Genomic DNA, 25,919 nt, shown 5'->3' on the forward strand with positions numbered 1-25,919 from the left:
GTAAGTTCACTTTCAGCTGTGCTGGTGGAAGGAGAACTTCATGGAGAGATGAGACCGTGGTCAGGGTTTGTGGCCGGGATGGGTGGGATTAGTTCAGATTTATGGAGATGCTTCATCATGGAAGCAGCAAAACAGCAGGACGCCAGCCTTGCCTGGGGGCCACCAGACAGATTAGTATCCGCCATCTGAGGAAAGCACCGGCAGTGAGCAACATGCCAATCTAAACACAGACCGCTGCGCAGGAAAACTGACCTGTCGGAGTCTCGAAAAGAGTCTACATGTGCTTACCCAGGAAAAATGAAAAAGAGAAAAATAGAAAAAAGAAAGAGTCTATGAGGAGGGTTAAAAGTGAGGAGACTCAACCAACAAATGCATACGCAGCACATGCCCTTCATTAGATGACGGTGGGGGAGGCGGGTGTCAAGCATAAAAGAAACCTGGGGACAAGTGAGTACATTTAATATGGAGAGGACACGCGAAGCTAGCTGCAAATTCTTCACTGTCTTAGGTCTGACCATGACATTTGAACTCCTTTTATGCAGAGATGCATGTTGAAGTGTCAAGACTGATGCGTCAGAACATCTGCAATTCACGCTTTTTTTTTTTTCTTTTCTGTCTCCCAGGCTGGTGTGCAGTGGGACAATCACGGTTCACTGCAGCCTCGAACTTCCTGGGCTCAGTCTATCCTCTCACCTCAGCCTCCTGAGTAGCTGAGTAGCTGAGACCACAGGAGCATGCCACCATGCTTAGCTAATTTTTATACTTTATTTTTGTAGAGAAGGGATCTCTCCATGTTGCCCAGGCCAGTCCTGAGCTCCTGGACTCAAGTGATCCACCTGCCTTAGCCTCCCAAAGTGTTGGGATTACAGGCATCAGCCACCATGCCCAGCCCTGCAACTCACTTTTTTATTTTTATTTTTTGAGACAGAGTGTCACAATGTCACCCAGGCGGGAGTACAGTGATGTGATCTCAGCTCACTGCAAACTATGCCTTCTGGGTTCAAGCAATTCTCATGCCTCAGCCTCCGGAGCAGCTGGGACCACAGGCATGTGATACCAGGCCCGGCTGATTTTTTGTCTTCTTAGTAGAAACAAGGTTTTAACATGTTGCCCAGGCTGGTCTTAAATTCTTAGCCTCAAGTGATCCACCTGCCTCCATCTCCTAAAGTACTGGGATTACAGGCGTCAGCCACCAAGCCTGACCCTGCAACTCACTCTTTTTTTCTTTTTTTTGCAGGGGGAGAGGGGACGGAGTCTTGCTGTGTCGCCAGGCTGGAGTACAGTGGCGTGATCTCGGCTCACTGCAACCTCCGACTCCCGCGACTCACTCTTAATGGCCTGTGAAAAAAATGATAGCCAAACAGAGGGGGATAACCTGGGCTGACTTTTAACAAGAAGGGAGCAGGTCTCTGGAGGTACTGTGTTTGTCCCCAACTTTTTGCGAGGAAAATATCTAAACAAAGATGAAATAACACATTGAACACCTGTATACCTATCACCTAGATTCCATGACTCTTACCAAGACTAGCTGTCCAGATGTTCGCCTCTCCCTGTGACTGCAAAAGATTTTTAGAAAGAATTAATTCAACCATTTTGCAGAGACACAATATCGTAGAAAACCCCACAATAGCTCTGCTGTTGGAATTCTATCAAGACAGACAGTAAATTTCAGTATGTTCCTGCAACTCATAAATATGTCCAGTTTCTCCAAATCCTAGTAATGTTTTAGTTTTAAGAACATAAACTGGCCGGGCACAGTGGCTCACACTTGTAATCCCAACACTTTGGGAGGCCAAGGTGGGCGGATCACAAGGTCAGGAGTTCAAGACCAGCTTGGCCAACATGGTGAAACCTCATCTCTACTAAAAATACAAAAAAAAAAAAAAAAAATGTAGCCGGGCATGGTGGTGCACACCTGTAGTCCAGCTACTCAGGAGGTTGAGACAGGAGAATCGCTGGAACCAGGAAGGCAGAGGCTGCAGTGAGCTGAGATCGCACCACTGTACTCCAGCCTGGGTGACAGAGTGAGACTGTCTCAGGAAAAAAAAAAAAAAAAGGAACATAAACCCTACCTTTTGCCGTTGAATAAGCGTGCCCACGAGCAATGATTCCTTCAATGAAAGAAATTATCTGAGGAATATTTTCGGTTACCCTCAAGTACACCGTGGGTGGGAGAACCTGCAAGAAAGTGGAGACATGACCGTGTTTCCGTTGTGCAGAAGCACAGGTCAGCCAGCACCAGCTGTCACTGCTCACCCCTGTCACCCTCATGGTAGGAACAACCAGCCCCACACTTCACCTTCAGGGCTGCCATGTCCTGCTTGAAGTCTTCCTCATAAAGACTGGCGAGGGAAGCGGGGGAAATATTCATCTGCAGAAGGATTAGATGTGCACGTTAATGAGGCTGGGGCATTCGCAACAGAACCACCCAGACACAAGAATGCCCACCTGCGCAACACAACAGCAAACGTACCCCGGCCACCTCCAGTGAATGGGCTGGCCGTGGCCCCACTGTGCCTCGGCCTCAGTTTGCCCCTGCCCACTCACCAAAGCGGGGGCACTCATTTTAGGTACTGAATTTACACTAGTAGCTTAGCTAGGAAAAAAGGCTTATTGACCTTGTCGTCTGGTTAGAGAAGAAATAATGTCACAATTTCCATAACATAGTAAAAAACAAACCAGCGCCGGGCGCGGTGGCTCACGCCTGTAATCCCAGCACTCTGGGAGGCCGAGGCGGGCGGATCACAAGGTCAGGAGATCGAGACCACAGTGAAACCCCGTCTCTACTAAAAAAAAAAAACAAAAAATTAGCCGGGCGCGGTGGCGGGCGCCTGTAGTCCCAGCTACTCAGGAGGCTGAGGCAGGAGAATGGCGTGAACCCAGGAGGCGGAGCTTGCAGTGAGCCGAGATCGCGCCACTGCACTCCAGCCTGGGCAACAGCGTGAGACTCCGTCTCAAAAAAAAAAAAAAAAAAACAAACCAGCTGGGTGCAGTGGCTCACGCCTGTAATCCCAACACTTTGGGAGGCCAAGACAGGAGGATTGTTTGGGCCCATGAGGTTGAAGTTGCAAACGGCCATGATCGCGCCACTGCAATCCCACCCTTGGCGACAGAGCAAGACCCCATCTCCAAAACAAAAATAAAAATACAGTAAAACAGAAAACAAAACATACCAAGGATCCTCCACTTTTCTAAGACAAGGGCAAAATCATCTTAGTCTAGTCTGTATGATAAGAAACTGGGTTCCTATTTTATCCCTTAATCCTCAGGAGAAAAAAAATAGTCAAAAATATACTAAAGAGGCGGCTGGGCACCGTGGGTCACGCCTGCAATCCCAGCACTTTGGGAGACTGAGGCAGGCGGATGACACGAGGCCAGGAGTTCGAGACCAGCCTGGCCAACATGGTGAAACCCCATCTCTGCTTAAAATATAAAAATTAGCCAGGCGTGGTGGTGCACACCTGTAATCCCACCTACTCAGGTGGCTGAGGCAGGAGAATCGCTTGAACCTGGGAGGCGGAGGTTGCAGTCAGCCAAGATGACACTCCAGCCTGGGTGACAGAGCAAGACTCTGTTCCAAAAAAAGAGAGAAAGATTAAAAAGGAACCTCTAAAGAAATATTTTGGAAGTAATTTAACACACTACAACTGGGATTTAATGGAATATTCATTCCCTCGGGTCCCATGGCTGGGTTTCTGGAGATAGACCACCAAATCAGTACAATCAATTCTGAATGTGGGTGCCTTGGGGGCACGCATCTGCAGCCCCTGCCACATTATCCAAGGAGGCTGGGACACAAGACGAGGTGTGCTCATGTTATTTCATAATTTCAATGAAAAACTCTACATGAACTGATGCACAAGACGCTGTGAAGCTCTGGAATGGAACTGGGCATCATAACTGCTGGTCCTGCTCAAGTGGCCCCCCCAAGCCCAGCACCTGCCACCTGCTAGTCTCCCTGAGCCGCTCCGTGCAGCCTCAGGAACCAAGTCTCCCCATTTCACAGGTGAAGGAATTACCACTCCAGAATACTGAGAAACTTTCTCAAGCACAATGCCACACGTGGGGCCAGGTCCCAACCATGTCACCCTGAGGCCCAGGGCTCTGAGTGGCACAGTCAACCCAGAAACCCCTGCCAATGAATACTCACTGAAGAAAGCAAGCTGGTAAACTCTGCATTGCTACCCAGGTGCTAAGCTTTGGGGTCTTGGGCAAATCAATAATCAAACCTCTTAGCCTTCAATTTCTTTACAGCATGGAGATATTCTACCTAATAACCCCCTTAGACTGCTAGAAGAACCACTGTGTGTATATATGGACAGGACAGCTTTGTAAAAGAAAACATTACATAAACACCACATTAAAGAGAGAAAATACACAGCACCCAGCACATAGTGGGTACTCCAAAACACTTCAGCCCCTATCTTGAGGTACAGCTTTGTGGCAAAGCAGACCTTTACAACAATAAATGAGTTAATATACGTCTATCCAGGGGACAAAAGATCAAAGGAAAAAGCCCAAAAATACTGTGTCTTCTTGCCGCTTCAGAAGTCTCAAATTCCACACAATTTTGGGCCTAAAGATCAGTGGATTGGCTGGGCGCGGTGGCTCACGCCTGTAATCCCCGCACTTTGGGAGGCCGAGGTGGGCGGATCATGAGGTCAGGAGATGGAGATCATCCTGGCTAACATGGTGAAACCCCATCTCTACTGCAAATGCAATCAGCTGGGTGTGGTAGCAGGCGCCTGTAATCCCAGCTAATCAGGAGGCTGAGGCAGGAGAATCGCTTGAACCCAGGAGGTGGAGGTTGCAGTGAGCCAAGACTGCGCCACTGCACTCTAGCCTAGGCGACAGAGCGAGACTCTGTCTCAAAAAAATAAAAAATAAACTAATAAAAATCAGCGGGTTGCTTCATCTATATTTTTCTGCAGAGGTAATTTATTGCCAGGAGAAGTCAATGGCATAAAGGGGTGCCCAGACTTGGCTTCCCTCCCAGAAGGAAAATACTGTGACCAGTTTTCTCACAAGCACGAACGTGGTTACAGATACATTTGCATCTTTTTCTTGGAATCCCCAAATGCAGCCCATTCCACACTCTGCTCTGCACTGCTGGCTTCTCTCCCTCGCAGCACACAGAAGCCCGGGACGTCCGTCGTGCTGGACACACTGAGCTGCCTCGCTCCTTCCAAAGTGGCCACTACTCCCCCTTCCAGATGTGTCGCTACGTGCTTACCCAGTCCTGTCCCAATGCACATCCCATCCTCACCATGACAAACACGAGCGTGTACAGGTCACTTCGCAGCAGCCCAAGTGCACTTCTGAGCTACAGTCCTAGGTGGGAGACAGAGGGCAGAGGCTCATGGACTGGGCCACTCATGTAAGCTGCCTTCCAAGCTGTGCCAGCTACACCCGACCAGCAACACCTGGAGGTGTCTGTCTTCCTCTGCCCTCACCCGCAGGGTCAGCCAACTTTCAGATGGTGTCAGCGTGACAGCTGAGAAGTGCTTTGCTCTAAGCTAAACTCTTTTCTTTTGAGTAAATCTGAACATCTCACATGTTTAGGAACCGTCTGCATTAAATGACTTGTAGTTATCCATGCCTGTGTTTCTATTGAGTGGTGTAGGTCTTTTTCTTACTGGATGCTAGGAATTCTTTTTTTTTGAGACAGAATTTTGTTCTTGTTGTCCAGGCTGGAGTGCAATGGCACGATCTCAGCTCACTGCAACCTCTGCCTCCCAGGCTCAAGCGATTCTCCTGTCTCAGCCTCCCAAGTAGCTGGGACTACGGGTACACACCACCATGCCTGGCTAATTTATGTATTTTTAGTAGAGACGGGGTTTCGCCATGTTGGCCAGGCCGGTTTCAAACTCCTGACCTCAGGTGATCCACCTGCCTCAGCCTCCCAAAGTGCTGGAATTACACGTGTGAGCCACCATGCCAGGCCGGAAGTATTTTTATATTAAATAAATTAACTTTTTATCGCTGATATAATTTCCATTTTTCCACAGTTTTTTTCAACTTTATGGTTATTTCATGAAATGTAGAAACTGCCATTCTTATACTTAGCAATCTTTCATATTTCTGAATCTTTTCTCATAAATGGCTTCTAGATCTGGAAATAAACTTACAAAGCCTTCCCCAATATAAGGCTATCAAATTTGCCTTGGGGTCTCTTTTATATTTAAATCTCCGACCTGCCACGAATGTGGCTGTGAGGCCTCTATCCGCCTCTGGCTTGTTTTTCTCCAGATGACCCCTAGCTGCCAACACGCTATGGAATAATCCACCTCCCACCCCCACTGATTTGAAATGCCATCTTTTATCATAAAACAAACTCCCGTTAATTATCGAGGCTGGTTCTGGACTTCTTGGTGTTTTCCATCGTCTGTTTATGCACGCTCTGTACAGGAGCTTAATTTCTGCAGGCTTTTGGGCACCAGGGGTTACAGGGTGCAGGCAGGAATCACGAAGGGCACAGACACAGGGACGATGGATGCGTCCACAGGGGCACCCCTAGGTCAACATTTGGCAAACTGCACTTTTCTGAATAATACATGCAATCTATTGTAGGTCAATCCTACCACATAAAGCTGTGCAGAAAATATATACATATATAAAATATATATTACATATATAACACATAGAATACATAACATATACTATGTATTATATAATATATAAAATACATAATATATTGTATGCATAATATATTATAATATAATGTATAATGTATAACATTATATGATATATATCATATATTATACCTTATATAGTGTGTAATATATAGTATATATGTTATATAGTATAATACAAATTATATAATAATTATATAATTAATTTTATAATAGGCATAATATATGATATATAGTATATAACATAAAATATATAATATGCCTTATATATTATAATATATAATATCCTACCACATATAGCTGTGCAGAAAATATATATTATATATAATATATGCAATATATGTAATATATTATAATGCATAATATATAATATATGTGATGTATATTATGATGTAATATGATACATGTTATATATTATATATCCTAGTATATCATATATAATATACATATATGTGTATATACATATATATATGAAAACAAAAACCTTCTATAGCTTTTAAAATATTTTCATATTTGGTGGCTGGGTGCAGTGGCTCACGCCTCTAATCCCAGCACTTTGGGAGGCCGAGATGGATGGATCATCTGAGGTCAGGAGCTCAAGACCAGCCTGACCAACATGCAGAAACCCTGTCTCTACTAAAAATACAAAAAATTAGCCGGGTGTGGTGGCACATGCCTGTAATCCCAGCTACTCGGGAGGCTGAGGCAGAGAATCGCTTGAACCCAGGAGGCGGAGGTTGCGGTGAGCCGAGATCGTGCCATTGCACTCCAGCCTGGGCAACAAGAGCAAAACTCCGTCTCAAAAAAAATAAATAAATAAAATGAAATAAAAGTTTTCATATTTGATAGGGCTAGTACCTCTCAATATTCTTCTTTTATAGACTTTTCCTATTCTTGCTTTATTTATTTGCAAAGGACATGAACCCATCCTTTTTTATGGCTGCATAGTATTCCATGTGTCACATTTTCTTCATCCAGTCTATCATTGATGGGCATCTGGGTTGGTTCCAAGTCTTTGCTATTGTGGACAGTGCTGCAGTAAACATACATGTGTATGTGTCCTTATAGTAGAATGATTCATAATCCTTTGGGTATACCCAGTAATGGGATTGTTGGGTTAAATGGTATTTCTGGTTCTAGATCCCTGAGGAATCGCCACACTGTCTTCCACAATGGTTGAACTAATTTACATTCCCACCAACAGTGTAAAAGCGTTCCTATTTCTCCACATCGTCTCCAGCACCTGTTGTTTCCTGACTTTTTAATGATCGCCATTCTAACTGGCATGAGGTGTTATCTCATTGTGGTTTTGATTTGCATTTCTTAAAGAATTACCTTTTCACTAAATAGTAAAAAACAGAGGTTTTCACAACTATGGGTTTCAGATACATGTTTTATCACACTGAAGTCAGATATTATTTTAAGGAAAGAAACTATTCAATACCATCTTAGGATCTTGCTGTGTACCAAGTATGGAAATTCTCTGGTTCAAAAATTAAATACTCTCTACAGTTAGAATGTTTACACCAATTCTACCAAGTTTTTCATATTCTAATCATAACATTTTTTAAAAAGTTAACAACCAATCCTTCTTCAGGGCATCTGTAAAATTAATTCTTGCTTCTTCCTCCCTTTACCATGCTGGTCACCTCCTCCTTCCTGCAGTTCTCTCCTCCCTGGATTCAGGGCTCTTGTCCCACTTCTCTGATGGCAATGTTCCTGCCTCACCTTCCCCATCGCTCCCATGACACCCTTCGAGTACACTGAGTCCTCACCTCTCCTCCCATCCCCTGCGGGGCCCCCTCTCTGTCCCACGGGGCTCCCTCCAGAACTCAGCCGGTGTCTCAGCCTCTACCAGCTCCCTGCCACCAGGACATGGGGACTGACACAATCTTTCCGATCTTGAAGGTGCATGAGAGGCACGAAGCTACCAAGTGCCTTTGTTTCAGGCTCTGGCTGCCCCGACGGACGGCAGGTGAAAGCCCTGAACCGCTGACCTTCCTTCTTTACCAGCGGGGCATTTCCAAACACCACCTCTGCTGAGGGTTACCTGGTGACTATGCATTCACGCACAGCCTTAGACATCACGCACTTGCCTTCTAAATGCAGCCTACCAGACTCTTACAGGCTGGGGGTAAGGATGTGAAGAAATATGTTTAAAGTGGGAGCCGACTTCCAGCACTGCCAGTCTCTCAAATGATCTGACTCTCAGTTGCAAGATATCAAATAAACTGTTTCCCCTTTGACCTAGCAATTCCGCTTTGGAAAATTAACTTTTTATTTAAAGACAGAGTCTCACCCTGTGGCCCAGGCTGGAGTGCAGTGGCATGATCTCAGCTCACTGCAACCTCCACCTCCCGGGTTCAAGCGATTCTCGTGTCTCAGCCTCTCGAGTAGCTGGCATTACAGGTGCACACCTCCACACCCAACTAATTTTTTGTATTTTAGTAGAGACAGGGTTTTGCCATGTTGGCCAGACTGGTCTCAAACTCCTGGGCTTAAGTGATCCAGCCTCCCAAAGTACAGGGATTACAGGCGTGAGCCACTGCGCCCAGCCACAGGAAATATAAGAAAACGAAACAAAAGCATGTATGTTCATAGCAGCACTCTTTTTAACAGCCAAAAGCAATACAAATAACAACTGGGAAAAGGCTGGAACTGCTAAACAGTCCCACACGGTGGGAGACTACCCAATGATGAGAAGGACACATCAGTAGAAAATAGGAAGACAGCGACCTCAGTGAAAATGTTTCCCAAGGACCTCACACCATTCCTCTGACTCATGCCTAAGAGACAAGGGAAGGCTCTGTTCACTCAACAAATGACAAAGTTCAGCCTCTTTTCAGATAAACGCCCCAGCCCAAAGGTGGCTTCTGACTTCCAATCCAAATCTTTAGTCACTAGTTCCATTCCATTTCACAAAAGGAAGATGCATGGGTGTGACAGGAGGTTAAAGAGGAAGGGAAGCCACAATGACAGACAAATGCTATAATTCATATCTCATTGACTTAAAAAGTATGTATATGTAAATTTTTTTTCAAAAAAAGAAATCCAGGCCGGGTGTGGTGGCTCACACCTATAATCCCAGTACTTTGGGAGGCCAAAGAGGGCGGATCACCTGAGGTCAGGAGTTCGATACCAGCTTGGCCAACGAAACCCCATTCTACTAAAAATACAAAAATTAGCCAGGCACGGTGGTGGGTGTCTGTAATCCCAGCTACTCAGGAGGCTGAGGCAGGAGAGTCACTTGACCCCAGGAGGTGGAGGTTGCAGTGAGACGAGATCACACCACTGGACTCCAGCTTGTGCGACAAGAGTAAAATTCTGTCTCAAAAAAAAAAAAAAAAAACCCAGCAAGTTCTTTTTAAAAACCACCAGAAATACTGCTATGGTTTGAATGTTTGTCAAACATTCATGTTGAAATTGATTTGCCCTTGTAACAGTATTAAGAGGTGAGAACTTGAAGAAGTGATTAGGCCTGAGGGCCCCACCCTCTTGGATGGGCTTAATGCCTTCTTAAAAGGGCTTTCCGGCCAGGTGCAGTGGCTCACATCTGTAATTCTAGCACTTTGGGAGGCAGAGGCAGGAGGATTGCTTGAGCTCAGGAGTTTGAGACCAGCCTGGGCAACACAGAGAAACCTCATCTCTACTAAAAATAGAAAAAAAAAAAAAAGAAAAAAACACTAGTCAGGTGTGGTGGTGCACAGCTGAGTCCCAGCCACTAGGAGGGCTGAGATGGGAGAATTGCTTGAGCCCAGGAGATCAAGGCCGCACTCTGCTATGACCACACCACTGCACTCCAGCCTAGGCGACAGTGTGACCCTGTCTCCAAAAAAAAAAAAAAGAAAAAACAAAGGAGGGGTGGGGGCAGGGGGCTTTGGCAGGGGTTCTTTCTCTCCCCTTGACCTCCTGCCCTCCACCATGGGAAGATGCAGTAAGAGGGCCCTTGCCAGATGCTGGCACCTTGATCTTAGTGTTCCAGCCTCCAGCATAGTGAGCAAATATATTTCTATTCATTATAAACTACCCAGTCTGTGGTGTTCTGTTATAGCAGCACGAAACAGACTAAGACAAACACCGTCTAATTAGCCAGACTTCAGAAAAGCACCACATTGGAAAACGAAATAGAAAAATCTGCTCTTGGAGTGTTAAACTGCCAAACAGCAGCCCACCACGGGACACTCCACAGGTGATCTGCACAAAAAGCAGAGAGAACGGGGGTGGAACAGGTGCTGACCATGGACGCCGGAGACAGGTGCATGGTTCATATGCTCTTCTCTCTACTTCACGTATGTTAGAACATTTCCACTGTAACAAATGCTGGTAAAAGCAGTGCTAACTGGCAAAGGTTATCACAAGACTACAATTCGTCTAGGATAACTGTTCACATCAAAATTAGGTCAGCTTTACTTAAATTCCTTCATCAGATTCAGGAAAAGGAAACAGCCAGTCATCCTAACACACACACAAATGAATAGACTGTCTTGTATGCTAAACCACAGTGAGTTGTGAAAATGGGCAAAAATGTCCAGAGAGAATGGTGATTAGAAGCACCCACAATGGAGACAGCCGACGCAAGACAGTACGTGCGGCAAATAGCGACAGCGTTTCATCAGAACGGCTTCTTTAGGAAAAGTCTTCCTCACCAGCAGGTAAAGCCAAAGGACCCACCAAAGCTCTTCCGGTAGAAGTGATGTGCGGGGCACTGGCCCCCGGCCATCAGGGAGAGCCTGAGGAGGCGCCTCCAATGTCTCACCTACCTGTACAACTTCATCCACTGTGTCTTCCCAAAGCCTGCCGGGCGCCACACTCCAGGTGCGGGCCAGACTCCAGGTGGGGGCCACACTCCAGGTGCGGGCCAGACTCCAGGTGGGGGCCACACTCCAGGTGCGGGCCACACTCCAGGTGCGGGCCACACTCCAGTGGGGCCTCGGCCTGCACGGGAAAGAGACTTCTGCTACCCGCCACAAACGCGCAGGCCATTCCCACCTGGCAGGGGGACTTGCCCGGAGATAGCTGACGTCAGAGCCCTGCTACCCGCCACAAACGCGCAGGCCATTCCCACCTGGCAGGTGGACTTGCCCGGAGATAGCTGACGTCAGAGCCCTGCTACCTGCCACAAACGCGCAGGCCATTCCCACCTGGCAGGGGGACTTGCCCGGAGATAGCTGACGTCAGAGCCCTGGGAGCAGTCCTGCCCCTGAAGGTCTGTGCAACCTCAAGATGCGATCACCTTAACCTCTTGACTCTTCTTCAAGATGGGGACACATCCAGTGAACCTGAGTGGAGGGCCACCTACAAAATCAAAGTCCTATAATCCTTGACACTGCCAAGGACATGAGACAGGGAACCACGGAAGACTGAAGGAGACCGAGGAGACAACAGGACTCTGGAATGGGTTCTGGGACAGAAAAGAAAGAGGCGCTGGGGGACAGGGACAACACCCGTGGGTTGACATCCATGTTACCCACACCAGCACACTGCATCGATGTCCGGTTCCTGACTGGGAGGGCTGGGAGGGCTGTGCGGGCCTCGAGAGCCAGTGACCTTGCTCTGAAGGCCTGCATGGCGTGTGCAGAGAGGCAGGGCGGCCTGGTGGGAAAAGTCTAGAACAGGGAGATGATGGCCCAACGCAGCGCAACAATGGCCACGAGGAAACCCAGGGTGGCGGCAGGAGATCTCTGTACTATTCTTGTCATTCTTCTGTAGATCTCAAATCACTTCAAATACTTTTTTAACACGGAATAAAATGTGTTTAAAAAAGCACAGTAAGGTCTGCTCTGCGCAGCACACAGGGTCGTTCTGAGACTGAAATAGAAATAGATACAAAAAGTACTTTTTAAACTATAAAGACACAGACATGAAAGGCATCATTAGCACAAATATGAATATGTCCAAACAGTGGTCCTGGTTCCCTCAGTAAAGAGAAAGTCAAGTCATTTCCCTTGGAGGCTGAGGGGCCAGGGGAGGGAGTAAGATTCGAGCCAGGTGACCACAGAAGGAGGTAATGACACAAGGCCACAGAAAAGGCTTCAGCGATCACAATACACAACACTATCACAATACACAATACGATAGACGTTAACTTCCTTTACTAGGACACCAAAGATGCCCTGGTGAGCCACCACTCTTTCATGTCTCAGATTACACCCGCTGGCCACACATGGACAGTAAGATGTGAGAACTACTTGTAAAACGCAAACAAGAACCATCTTCTTTTTTTTTTTTTTTTTTTTGACAGAGTCTCTGTCACCCAGGCTGGAGTGCAGAGGCATAATCTCTGCTCACTGCAACCCTCGTCTCCCAGGGTCAAGTGATTCTCCTGCCTCAGCCTCCTGAGGGGCTGGGATCACAGGAGCCTGCCACCACACCTGGCTAATTTTTGTATTTTTAGTAGAGACAGCGTTTCACCATGTTGGTCAGGCTGGTCTCAAACTCCTGACCTCAAGTGATCCACCTGTCTTGGCCTCCCAAAGTGCTGGGATCACAGGCGTGAGCCACCGCTCCCAGCCAAGAACCACTTTCAGGAAGGGCTCAGAACACTAACCAATGGCATTATCAATAAACGTAGCTCTTCTCCACTTACCTCATTGGCTCTTTTGATGATTTTATCATCTACATCTGTAATACCCATCACCATGACTATGTTGCATCCAAAAACCTTGGTTAGGATCCTTCGAATGATATCAAATCTAACATACGAGCTGAAAGAAAAAAAGTGTCAGGATGTCTTTCATACACAAAGTCCTCAGTTATCTTTGTAAAAAATCCATTACATTTTAACATGCTGCTCCGTAACTTCCACTGTGTAACACGATGGACAGCTCAGCAGAGCAGGTACAAGGAAACTCTGTCTCACTGATGACACCAGGGCCTGGGCTGCAAGGGTTCTCAGGAGAAACTGACAAAGGTATTGCATCCATTTCAGGACACAATATTAGCATTTTTAATTTTGGAGTTAAGTGAGTTCGTCTATTTAATTGTATAAAAATCCACTCATAATACAATCTCTCAGTTAAGATAGTGTTTTCACCATTCTTGTTCATGTTCTAGAGTAATTCTAATTTGTCACTATGACAAAACAGACAGAAGCAAATACCAAATCAAAACAAGTACAATTCCACTGAAACCATATAAGATTACTCCTAAGAATGCATACACTAGTGTAGGGTATTTTAAAATGCCAGCTTATTTATATACTACACTGGGGTAACTCAGACTTGTAAAACTAAAAGGGTTTAAAATCTACTCAGCATCACAAGCATCTGTTTTCCCGTAAAAGTAACCTTAAAACTCAAGGTTACCTAATGTCACACTCACCTCTGCTACCCATGTGGCCTCTCTAAATTTTAGTTCATAAAATTGTTTTCTCTTAGGGTGGTGTGCGGGAATCCTAGCCATGTTATTGTATCACTTTCACCTCCCACACGCCCCCTCCCCAAACACAGCTGAGACCAAATCTTGATTCCAGGGACAAAACTATCTCCAAAACTCCTCAACAAGATAATTAACCTCTGACAGCTCAGTCTGCTTGCTTATAAATTGGGCAAAGTCCCACCACCCCACAGGACTGCTGTCTAGTCTTACTGCCTGTGCAGCATGAATTCTAAAAGCACAAGCTATTATTACCATTCTCATCACCATGCTCTTCATTCCCCTCAAGTTGGGAAAGACTCTTAAAGATGTGAGATTTACAAGAAAAAAATTACAGGAACCTAAAGCAAATGAAAACAAGAGTCAAGTCCCTTGCTTGGCCCAGAGGAGCCCAGGCTGAGTCCCGGAACTGCCCCTGGAGACAGCAGAGGCTCCACAGCTTGGCAGAGCTGGCAGAATGCAGGGCCATGAGCAACTTGAGACCCTGAGACGTGCAGGCAGGCTGTGACCACAGGGGCCACTCTATACACAAACACGCACACACACCCCTTGCAAGTGCCGGGCAGCCGAGTCAGAAGAACATGGCATCAGGAGACCTCTACTTGCTTCTGTGACTCCACCATGAACCATGAGACCATTAGCCCGACTCTTTCTGCCCCGTTTTTTCCATCCACTGGGTGAACCCAGTGCGCTCATCTGGGTGATTGCTGAAATGATTCATTTGCTAAGAGTCTTCCCTCAAAATGCTCCAGGGTGACTCCATCTACCATGGCGTGAAATCCAAACTCTCTGGGCCAGACCACGCAGCACCCTCCCCAGTCCGGCTGCAGCTGACGCCCCATCCCTTCCCCTGCTCCTTCCCACCAGCACCAAACTGGTCTATTTGTTTTCCCCAAACAGGGTTTCCATCCCTCTGACCTCTTCTGGAAACGGTGGAGACTATTTTTCAGGGTGTCTCTTTCCAGTGAACTGAGTCCTACCCATTGCTCAAATACTACCTTTCTGCCGCAGGCACCGTGTGGATTCCTGCCCTGCTGGAGCTGAAATAATTAGATCATGCTAGCGACGTCAGATGGTTGCATAAATAACCACTGAAGGAGTACAATGCTAGGAGAGCTGAGACGGGGAGAGGGAGGTGGGGCAGGCCAGCCCAGCGAAGGCCTGGAGGGGTTGGCCAGGCTGACAGGAAGGTGGTCAAGGGGAGAGTCCCAGCTCCCACCAGCCCCTGGGAAGGCCCTGTGTGGACACAGCTTGTAACAGGTATTCAGCTGCGCACTTGAGATGCGTATTCATTTCTGTATTCATAAAGGTAAATGTTATACAAATTAAAACTGCAAGACTTGATTATCCTAGTTGGAAATGAGAAGAGATTCCCTCCCTAACAACTTTTAGGATTTCTTCCTCAGTCCTCTTCAAATGCATGTCAGTCTTTTAAATGGCTAAATAAACCTCTTGGCAGTTTTACAACCCAAGAAAATTTCAAAACCTGGGACCCACCTCTGAAATGTAATCAAGGAAAATAATGCCCCATTTCCCAGTGTCCTGGGAGGAGATGGGCCTACCTTGTCATCTGACTCCACACTGTAACTCACCTGAAGCAATGGGTTATGCTGTGGTCTGAATGTTTGTCTTCACTCCAAATTCATGGTTGAACCCCTAACCCCCAAGGTGATGGTTTGAGGAGGTGGAGCTTCTGGGAGTGATGAAGTCATGGCAGCAGAGAGCTCCTGACAGGGGTTAATTCGCTTACAGAAGGGACCTCAGAGAATTCCCTCTACCTTCTACCATGTGAGGACACAGCAGGCAGACCCTCACCAGACACCAAATTTGCTGGTGCCTTCATCTTGGACTTCACAGCCCCAGAAAGAAAGAAATTTCTATTATTTATAAGTCCCATTTTAGGATATTTTGTTATAGCAGACTCATAGACTGAGACAGGTTGTGTCCTCAAAGCTCTATAGAAGGATGAGATTTCTTTCTGTCTCTGCAGTTATTTTAGCTCATCTCCTTCTGGTTTAAGGCTTATTCAAGTAACAGAACTGTTTTCTTCCTCTTTTCTTTCTCTTCTACCTTTGTGGAGAGGTTTTCCAGGATGGGGGTTTTGTTTTTAACATTTCCCCAACATATTTTATAATTCAAGAAAGATGTCAAAATATGCTTTTGATAATTAACAGTATGTTAGCCCAAAGTAAAGGGGAAAAATGACTCCTAGATGATTTTATTTTTGTTATAAGAAAACACAAAAAAAGGCTCCGATCTTGCTCCGTGATATATATATATATATATATATATATACACACACACACACACACACACACACATATATAAAGTATACAGAGTAAGCTGGGCACGGGGTTTCATGCCTGTAATCCCAACACTTTGAGGCCAAGGCACGTCAATCATTTGAGGTCGGGAGTTCAAGACCAGCCTGGCTGACATGCTGAAACCCCATCTCTACTAAAAACACAAAAATTAGCTGGGCATGGTGGTACATGACTGTAATCCCAGCAACTCCGGAGGCTGAGGCAAGAGAATTGCTGCCAGGAGGCGGCAATTGGACCTGGGAGGCGGAGGCTGCAGTGAGCCGAGATTGCACCACAGCACTCCAGCCTGGGCAACAGAGAGAGACTCTGTCTCAAAAAAAGAAAAACAAAAGTATACAGAGTAAATGTAACTTTTTACTTTTAGTCTAGGACTGAACAATACTAAGTTTTAAAAAATCTACAATATGTAATTTTTGTACACTATATTTGTAAATATACAAAATATTAGGAAAAGTGGTAATTTTGGCAAATGTAGGAGGCAGTACATCTTATGGTTAAGAGGTTAAGAGAGCAACTACTTGGCAGTCAGGTAAACCAAGCCTCACCCCAGTTCCAATACCTCCTCAATGTGTACTCTTAGGAAAGTTAATCACTATCGAGCCCTGTGACATCTCACATGTGAGGTACTGTGTTAAGCAGCATTTTATGGGCATTATTTACTAAAATTGTTATAAGATCCAAATTATCATTCCCATCACAAAGATGAAGAAACCAGGACTCAAAGCAATAAAGTGACTTGCCCAGTGCTGAAAAGCTAAGAAGTGGTAGGGCCCAGGAATGACTGACCAGCAGGACCCTGGGACCCCGCAAAGGCCTCTTGATGTCACCAAACCCAGCAAAAAACATCTAGTTTCAAAACAGGTCATTTTACAGCGCTCCACATTGCCTCCCTGAGTTTCCTCACCTGTAAAATGAGCGTAAGTGCTCAGAATCACTGTAAGAACCAAACGAGGTTGTAACATCTCCCACAATGCCTGCAATGTAGGAATTATTCTACATCCCTAAGTTGCCACTTAAGAGATAAAATAAATCAGCAAAAGGCTTTCAAAAATAAATGGTCCTTTGAAAATTCAAATCCAGGAAACTCACCAAGCATGGCCAAGGTGCGCATGATCATATACAGTTGGTCCGCAGCTATACCTGAAAAAAAAAGTTAAAATCCATCGTGTGAAACATACTTGCAAGAAAGGACTTTCGATTCTCAGTTATAATTATCATATAATTTTTAAAGTAACCACTTCTGGGGGATGAATAGCCGGGGTTTATCATACTTGCTCAATTCATACCCAAACCTGCAAATGCACTGCGCATTCCCAGCTTCTAGAACGACGCCCTCCCCGAGCCCAGATCCCGTTCAGCTGTGGGAAGTCTCCACCACGCTCGGCCCCCGCCCGTGCCCCAGTCCCGCGCGGCCCACCAGGAGGCGGCTTCGGCGTGCGCCACGATTAGGGGTTCCTTCCTTCCAGTGAGGCTGTTGTACACCTGCACGCCCGTCTCCCGGCCCGTGGGCTGCAGCCAGGCCCGCCCGCGTCCCCCGCTCGCCGCCCGGCCCGCAGGCCAGTGCCACCCAGCCGGCCCGAGGCCCAGCGCGGCCTGGAGCAGCGGGGCGCCCAGGACTCGGCCGCGCGTCCTCAGCATGTCAGCGGCCACAGCCTACGACTGGGCGGAGACAGGAGCCACACCGGGGACGCGGCCCGGCGCGCAAAAGCAGCACGGCCCCGCCCCTCCCACGCCCTTGGGGCCACGCCCACTCCCGGAAGCGGTCCTCAGGTAGCGCCTGCCTCTGGCCTGGCTCGAGTCGCCCGCCGCCAGGGTGGAGAACCTGGGCCCGAAGGGGTGGGGGCGGGGAAGGCCAGGGGTGGAGGGAGGAGGGCGGTGCCGCGCCGGGAGGCCGTAGGAAGAGGCGGGACCGGGCCGATCTCCTCTCCTTATTAGCCCAGGTCCTGCGAGGCGTCCGTGTGCGCCCCGTACCAGCCTGGACCTGTGTGCGCGGCGCCCGGGGGAGCGTTTACAGTGCAAGCTTCTGCTGCTGGGCCCCGGCCTGTTAGCGAAGCACGTGTGCGTCCCAGCACACCCCAGGTCAACACGCTAATACACAGTGTCCACCCCATAACACACATGAGCACCCCAATACAGTGTGCACCCCAGCACACACATCTGCACCCCAATACAGTGTGCACCCCAGCACACACATCTGCACCCCAATACAGTGTGCACCTCAGCACACATCTGCACCCCAATATAGTGTGCACTACAGCACACCGTCAGCATCCCAACACAGTGCACCCCGATACACAGTGTGCAACCCAGCACAGTCTGCATCCCAATAAGTGTGCACCCCAATACACAGGATGCACCCCAGCACACACCACGTCAGCATTCCAATAGTGTGCACCCCAGCACACACCATGTCTGTACCCCAGTACAGTATACACACCAATACACAGTGTGTACCCCAATAAACTGTGCACTCTAACACCATGTCTGCACCCCAGTACAGTGTGCACCCCAACACAGCACGTGTGCATCCCAGCAAACACATCTGCATCCCAATGCAATGTGCACCTCAATATAGTGTGGGCCCCCACACATCTACACCCCAATACAGTGTGCACCCCAATACACAGTGTGTACTCCAACACACACTACACCTGCACTCCAATACACAGCGTGTATCCCCCCCACCACACATACCATGTCTGCACTTCAACACTCTCCTGGGGTCTCTGGATGAAATGACCAAAGCTAGGAAACTACATTCATCAGATATGTATAGCAGAAATGTCTGGTTGTGATTCATCTTAAGGTTAAAAGTTCCATGATCAGGTATCTTGAGAACAAAAACATTCTGAAAGTTACTCACATTACCTTGACAAATGTGCCTCTATTGGGCACGGCGCAGTGGCTCAAGCCTGTAATCCCAGCACTTTGGGAGGCTGAGGTGGGCGGATCACCTGAGGTCAGGAGTTCGAGACCAGCCTGACCAATACAGGGAAACCCCTGTCTCTACTAAAAACACACAAATTAGCCGGGTGTGGTGGCGTGCACCTGTAGTCCCAGCTACTGGGGAGGCTGAGACAGGAGAATCGCTTGAAGCCGGGAGGTGGAGGTTGCAGTGAGCTGAGATCACGCCACTGTACTCCAACCTGGGCAACAGAGGGAGACTCCATCTGAAAAAAAAAAAAAAAAAAAAGGTGCCTCTATGGGTGTCTTGCAATACAATGTCTCAAAAAAAGAAAAAGTCCCCTTTGCTTTTCCAGTTGTCAAAACAGGAGAGGTTCCTGCTTTTTATTGTTGTTGTTGTTGTTGTTTTGTTTGTTTTTTTTAGTTTGCTTTGGTGTTTTATCGAAAAGCAAAGGTTTAAGTAGAGACAAACAAGTATGTACCTAGAGTAGTTTCTCAATATCCTGGAGTCCAACTCTGCAATTCTGTTTCAAGCTAACTGTAGTCTAATGTAATCTATGGTCTAATTTAACAAGGTTAAAATGTTAGAATTAAGAGACCATATTGTCTACATCAATGTTAACCACTCATCTTACCTAACTACTCTAAATTCTCCTGAATATTATCACTTCTTTACTGCTTTGTTATTTTGTAACTTTCTAGTGCTGTGTGTATATTTATCTCCCTGAGTATCTTAAATTGTACATTATTTTGAACTTCTCACTGTGCCCTGCACTAAGTTCAGAAAAGGACTTGGGTTTTATTTTGTTGTTGTTGTTGTTTTGTTTTGCTGTGGCTGGAAAAAAAATTTAAAAAGAAAGAAAAGGGCTTGTTGAATGTTGATGAATTAATCCCTTACACAAGGGATTACTTGAGCAGGTGGGAAGAAATCTGAATAGTAAAATACCTGATAAAGCTGATTCAGATATTAGATGTGCCAGTAAATAAAGCAAATTAACAAAAGCTCAGCTGCAATCTGTGAGAACGCATGGATTCAAGGAAATAACTGGAGCACAGATTCTGAAAGCAGCTTAGTAACACTGAAGATCAAATCTGCACATGAATCTGGACATCTGGCATATTTCAATTGTTCATAGATCATAATTTTTAAATTAACAATAGTATCTTCTGTCTTCATAAAATTCATGTAATGTTTTTAGCCCCTCACTGGCAGTGATTCTATTATGTTTTCTTTCCTTTTTGTTTTTTTGTTTTTTGAGACAGTCTTGCTCTGTCACCAAGGCTGGAGTGCAGTGGCCTGATCTGGGTTCACTGCAACGTCTGCCTCCTGGTTCAAGCAGTCCTCTTGCTTCAGCGTCCACAGTAGCTGAGATTACAAGCGTGCGCCACCCTGCCCAGCTAATTTTTGCATTTTTATTTTTATGTATTTATCTATTTATTTTTGAGACGGAGTCTCGCTCTGTCACCCAGGCTGGAGTGCAGTGGCGCAATCTCGGCTCACTGCAACCTCCACCTCCCAGGTTCAAACAATTCTCCCGCCTCAGACTCCCGCGTGGCTGGAATTACAGCGGCGTGCCACCACACTCGGCTAATTTTTGTATTTTTAGTAGAGACGGGGTTTCACCATGTTGGCCAGGCTGGTCTGGGACTCTGGAACTTCTTACCTCAAGTGATCCACCCACCTCAGCCTCCCAAAGTGGTGGGATTACCGGCCTAAGCCACCACACCTGGCCAATTGTGTTTTTTTTTTTTTTTTCTTGGAGTGCAATGGCGTGATCTCCTTGGTTCAAGCGATTCTCTTGCCTCTCTCTCACGCCTCCCAGGTTCAAGCAGTTCTCCTGCCTCAGTCTCCCCAAGTAGCTGGGATTACAGGCATGTGCCACCACCCCCAGCTAATTTTGTACTTTTAGTACAGATGGGGTTTCTCCATGTTGGTCAGGCTGGTCTCGAACTCCCGACCCCAGGTGATCCACCCACCTTGGCCTCCCAAAGTGCTGGGATTATAGGCATGAGCCACCGTGCCCGGCAGCCAATTCTGTTTTCTTAAGGCTTTTGGGGATCATCAAAACACGGATAAACATAACTCAATACCTAATGATGGCTAGAAATGTGATCTTTTTGCATATTGAATATTTGCAAGTTGAATATTAAGGTAAAGTAAAATAGATTGCTAATGGTCTTCATTACCATACCTCCCAGCCTACATCTTTCTCCCGTGCTGGGTGCTTCCTGTCCTTGAACATCGGACTCCAAGTTCTTCAGTTTTGGGACTCGGACTGGCTCTCCTTGCTCCTCAGCTTGCAGACAGTCTATTGTGGGACCTTGTGATCATGTAAGTTAGTACTTAATAGACATATATATATATATATATCTCCATCCTATTAGTTCTGTCCCTCTAGAGAACCGTGACTAATACACCATATATACCTAAAAAGAGGATCCGTTTAATTGAAGTCACCTCCCTCTCCAATCTAGCTTAGAACAAGGAAGTGTGTTAATGATTCCAAAATATCATTAATGCCATTTCTTAGTCTTTAATGACAACAATAACAAAATCGAGTTCTCGGTATTACATTTTATTTCAAGGCAAAATCTTGTAAATCTGAAGTAGAGTTGATTATGGTAGCATATGGTTTAGGGGTTTTCAAGTTTAAGATAAATGAGTTTGCATTTTTTTTAAGCACTTTGAAACTTAAGAATTCTATGCTTGGCCAGGCGCGGGGGCTCACACCTGTAATCCCAGCACTTTGGGAGGCCAAGGTGGGTGGATCACCTGAGGTCAGGAGTTCGAGACCAGCCTGGCCAACATAACGAAACTGCATCTCTACTAAAAATACAAAAATTAGCTAGGCATGGTGTCGGGCACCTGTAATCCCAGCTACTCAGGAGGCTGAGGCAGGAGACTCGCTTGAACCTGGGAGGCAGAGGTTGCAGTGAGCCTGAGATCACGCCACTGCACTCCAGCCTGACAAGAGCAAGACTCCGTCTCAAAAAAAGAAAAAGAATTGTATGTTCATCTCTTATATCTGACTCTCATAGGTTTGAGCTTTTTCAATTAGTCTGGAAATATAATTTTAGAAAAAAATTTCATTTTTAAATGTTTATTTTTTAAATCCATTTGAAATTTCTGTTCTACAGAAAAGTTTTAGCATCCATTTTTGCAATACTCCACAGGAAACAAAACTGAAACAGACAAGATTCTACAACGTATCTTCAAAATTAAGCACCTTTCTTCAATGACATTTAAAATTCGTTATCACAGTTAATTATGTCTTATTGCTTGGTCTTCTAAGTTTGTTCCAAAGAAGACAAAATATTTTTTGACTTTTTATCCCAAGGGGTGGGCTAAAAGTTTTATGGAATGTAAAGCTCCAAAAAACTTTTTACTACTGTATCCCCAGCACACGGACCAGTAGTTGGCACACTGAATGCATAAGATGCCTTTTTGGTTTATATGTATGTGAAGAGAATACATAACGAGAGGAACAAATTCATTATTCAGATTGTACTGTATTGTGATTTTTTTAAAAAAAACGATAACCTAGGTTAAACTCCATCTTATCTTTGTAAGGGGTAAATTACTTCCAACTTTATTCTTGAGTTCAGATAAACACTATTCATTCTAGAGCCAATGATTACTAGGAATAGAAGAACCAGTCTATTTCTTACTATTGTACTTTTAAATTACTTATATGCTTTTAGAGGGAAAGGCGTAATTTTCCTTATTCAACTTTGTACTCCCTCTGTACTCTCTATTCGACATAATGTTTGTTTCCACATAATGTTATCTTGTCGTAGTCTTTTTTTTTCTTTTTTTCTGGAGATGAGTCTTGCTCTGTCACTCAGGCTGAAGTGCAGTGGCGCAATCTCGGCTCACTGCCACCTCCACCTCCTGGGTTCAAGTGATTCTCCTGTCTCAGCCTCCAGAATAGCTAGGACTACAGGCACGCGCCACCATGCCCTGCTAATTTTTTTGTATTTTTAGTAGAGACAGGGTTTCACCATGTTGCCCAAGCTGGTCCCGAACTCCTGAGCTCAGGTAATCCGCACCCCGGCCTCCCAAACTGGTAGGATTACAGGCGTGAGCCACCGCGTCCGGCCAAGTGTTACAGTCTTTAGTGCAGACCAAGTAGTGGCCAATAAATCTTGTAGAAACGAAAGTACTCATTTGCTTTTAACTGGGCCAAGACTAGAATAGCGTGATCTGTAAGTAAAATAACAGCCATTTCCCCACATATCAAAGCAAAAGCTCTCCTGATGTGTAGGTGAGATGAAGGGGCTTAAAAGTGAAGATTAAACCCACTTCAAAGTGTAAAGAGTATCCATCCATTTATCATTGCAGCAACGTTCCAACGTGAACAATCCGATTCCAAGTACAAAACAACTAAATTCAGTCTCTTTGCCGTACTCACATCCATAGCACAAAATACCCTGCAGGGCGCTTGAATGAGCACCACTGCAGTTAATAATCTACTCTATAAATACTGGACGAATCCAAATTTTTACTGGATTACACAGAATACTTTTTTAAAAAAATGCAAATAGTTTTAGATGTCACAACAGGGTTCCATCAAATACCACGTTTCCAAATCTTACCACGAGAATGTGTATCCATTTCAACTGCAGTTATTTTGTGTCTAAAGCTGTGCACTCTGCTTTGCAACAGGATAAACCCGGTGGATAAAAGCTGAAATCCGACCCTGTCCAAATTAAAAGGCTAAGAAAAAGTGGAGAAGCGCGCTGGCGTGGAGTTGACACAGAAACACTGCAAGGGCTGGGGACAGGGCTTACTTAGGTTCGTGGAATACACAGGCAGCACCACCAACCCGGCTCTCCGGAAAAGAGAAAGTCCGGTGAGAAAGGTGAAAAATGACAAGGCACCGTTCTCCGACTTGGTGAAAAACACCCAATGCAAACAGACCAGGGTTCAGAGCGGAAGAAAACTAGCGAAAACCAGGCAGCCAAGCGTGGCGAGCACAGCTCTCGGGTCCACCCCGGAGTGGACCCGCGGCGACTGCAGCCGTGCGGAGGCGGAAGCCGAGGCCGAGGCCGAGGCCGCTTAGGAACCGCAGCGCTGGCGGGCAGCGCACAAAGACGCGAGGCCACGCCCAGGAGGGGCCGGCCCTTTGACCGGAAGGGGGCGGGGCGGCGCGCGGGGCCGGTCGCCTAGGCAACGGGCTCGCGTGGCGTCCGGGCTTCTCAGAAAGCCCAAAATCCGGGAGCTTCGGGAGGGCAGAGAGGCGATGGGGACGGGGTGCGGGGAGGGGCGGTTGGGGAGCCGAATGGCCTCAGGACGCCGGCCGACCGGATGTCTGCATTCTGTTGGCGGCCTTTCCAAATGTGGGGAGCAGCCTCCGAGAGCGGTGTTCGTGGCACAGGGCGGGAAGAGATAAGGGCTAGGGAAGGCGCCCCTCGGGCCTATCCACCTCTTATGGGGCTCGGCACTAGGAAGCAGCTTCCCTCTTGTGCCCCTTTGTCTCCAAGCCGTTCCAAACTGAGTACGGGGAGGCGACACAAAGGGAGGGCGGTGACGGATGGCGCAGGCGCGGGAGCCGCCTAGGCTGCTGGGAGTGGTGGTCCCGCCGAGGAATTGGTAGGTCTCTCGCGCACTCCGAGGCCTCAGCTCGGAGGACACCGAGAGGGTGCCAGTGCGCATGCGCCGCCACTTCCGTCCGTGCCCGGCCCTTCTTTTCCTTCCGCCTCCCGGAGGACTTGGGTTTCTAGTAGTAAGAGTCCGGGGGGCATTACTCACGGTCTCCCCGCCTCCTCTTCATCTTGATTGGGCTGTCAAAGTGAGGTTGGCAAGTGGATTGGCTACTGTGGTTGCCAGTTCTGTTTCGGGCCATACTTATACCGCGCTGTGGGGCGGGGACGAAGAGAGTCAGGGGCTGAGGAGCGGGTGCTGTTAGTCGCTGCGTGCCATGGTCTCGGAGGCTGCTGTCCCGCGGCCCGTTAGGTCCTGGTCGGGTTTTCAGCGAAACAGGCAGCTCCCCTGCGTTTCCCGGCGGGCGTGCTGCGCCACCCAACGGGCTCTGCCTCCAAGTGCCAAAAACTCCTAGTAAAGTTTGCGCCTCGCCCGCCGTCCCCGCCCCAGCGGCCCTGACGCTGTCCCCTACGCGACCCTCGCCCCTGGCAGAAGTGACAGGCAAGGCCACGCCCCCTCGCGGGCCGGCCTCGGGCCCGCAGCCCCCGGGGCCCGGGACGGTGAGGGGCGTGAATGCGGCGGGGGGCGGGGCCGTCGCCGGGGGAGGGGGCCGAGGCGCATGCGCGCTGCGCAGCGGGGCTGAATGTTTCCCAAGTGTTTGAAACTGGTATTTGGGTTTTCCACGTTGGACAAGTGCGGCTCGGCGGCCGGCGGAGCGCGCCCCTTCCTGCTGCCCGCTCAGCTCCTCTCTTCTCCTCAGCCCAGTGGGCGGGTGGGCGGCGGCGGCCGCTGCGCTGGGCCCTCTCCCGCCGGTGTGTGCGCGCTCGTACGCGCGGCCCCCAGCGCCAGCCCCGCCGCCTGAGAGGGGGCCTGCGCCGCCGGCCGGGGCGTGCGCCCGGGAGCCACCGCCACCGCGGCCCGCGCCCCCAGGCGCTGGGGTACCCGCGGACCCGGAGGCGGCGGACGGGCTCGGCAGATGTAGCCGCCGGTCCGGAGCAGGAGCCGGCGGGGGGCGCCGGGAGAGCGAGGGCTTTGCATTTT

At 47.6% G+C, this 25,919-nt stretch overlaps 1 protein-coding gene across 28 annotated transcripts in view; it reads right to left on the reverse strand.

Annotated features, from left to right (window-relative positions):
• Positions 1–24,330, reverse strand: part of CARS2 (cysteinyl-tRNA synthetase 2, mitochondrial) — a 65,891-nt gene extending 41,561 nt beyond the window's left edge. For 6 of the 28 annotated variants that reach the window (XR_013407736.1, XR_013407735.1, XM_077973991.1 and 3 more), the window contains exons 1-5: positions 17,748–17,991; positions 17,420–17,470; positions 13,219–13,336; positions 2,300–2,371; positions 2,073–2,178 (exon numbers count right to left, since the gene is read on the reverse strand). Coding sequence is in view for 23 of the 28 variants with exons in the window: in XM_077973991.1 (XP_077830117.1) it covers positions 2,073–2,178; positions 2,300–2,371; positions 13,219–13,336; positions 17,420–17,470; positions 17,748–17,968 (568 nt within the window). In the remaining 5 variants the exon portion in view is untranslated. Of the gene's footprint in view, positions 1–1,519; positions 1,557–2,072; positions 2,179–2,299; positions 2,372–3,461; positions 3,572–5,266; positions 5,332–11,392; positions 11,622–11,773; positions 12,441–13,218; positions 13,337–17,419; positions 17,471–17,747; positions 17,992–21,426; positions 21,556–23,830 lie in introns of those variants that run through there. The other 22 variants (XM_077974009.1, XM_077974002.1, XM_028837307.2 and 19 more) reach the window with 17 other exon arrangements.
• Positions 24,331–25,919: the final 1,589 nt, after the last annotated feature.

This window comes from Macaca mulatta, chromosome 17, assembly GCF_049350105.2.
Source record: "Macaca mulatta isolate MMU2019108-1 chromosome 17, T2T-MMU8v2.0, whole genome shotgun sequence".
NCBI lineage: Eukaryota > Metazoa > Chordata > Mammalia > Primates > Cercopithecidae > Macaca > Macaca mulatta.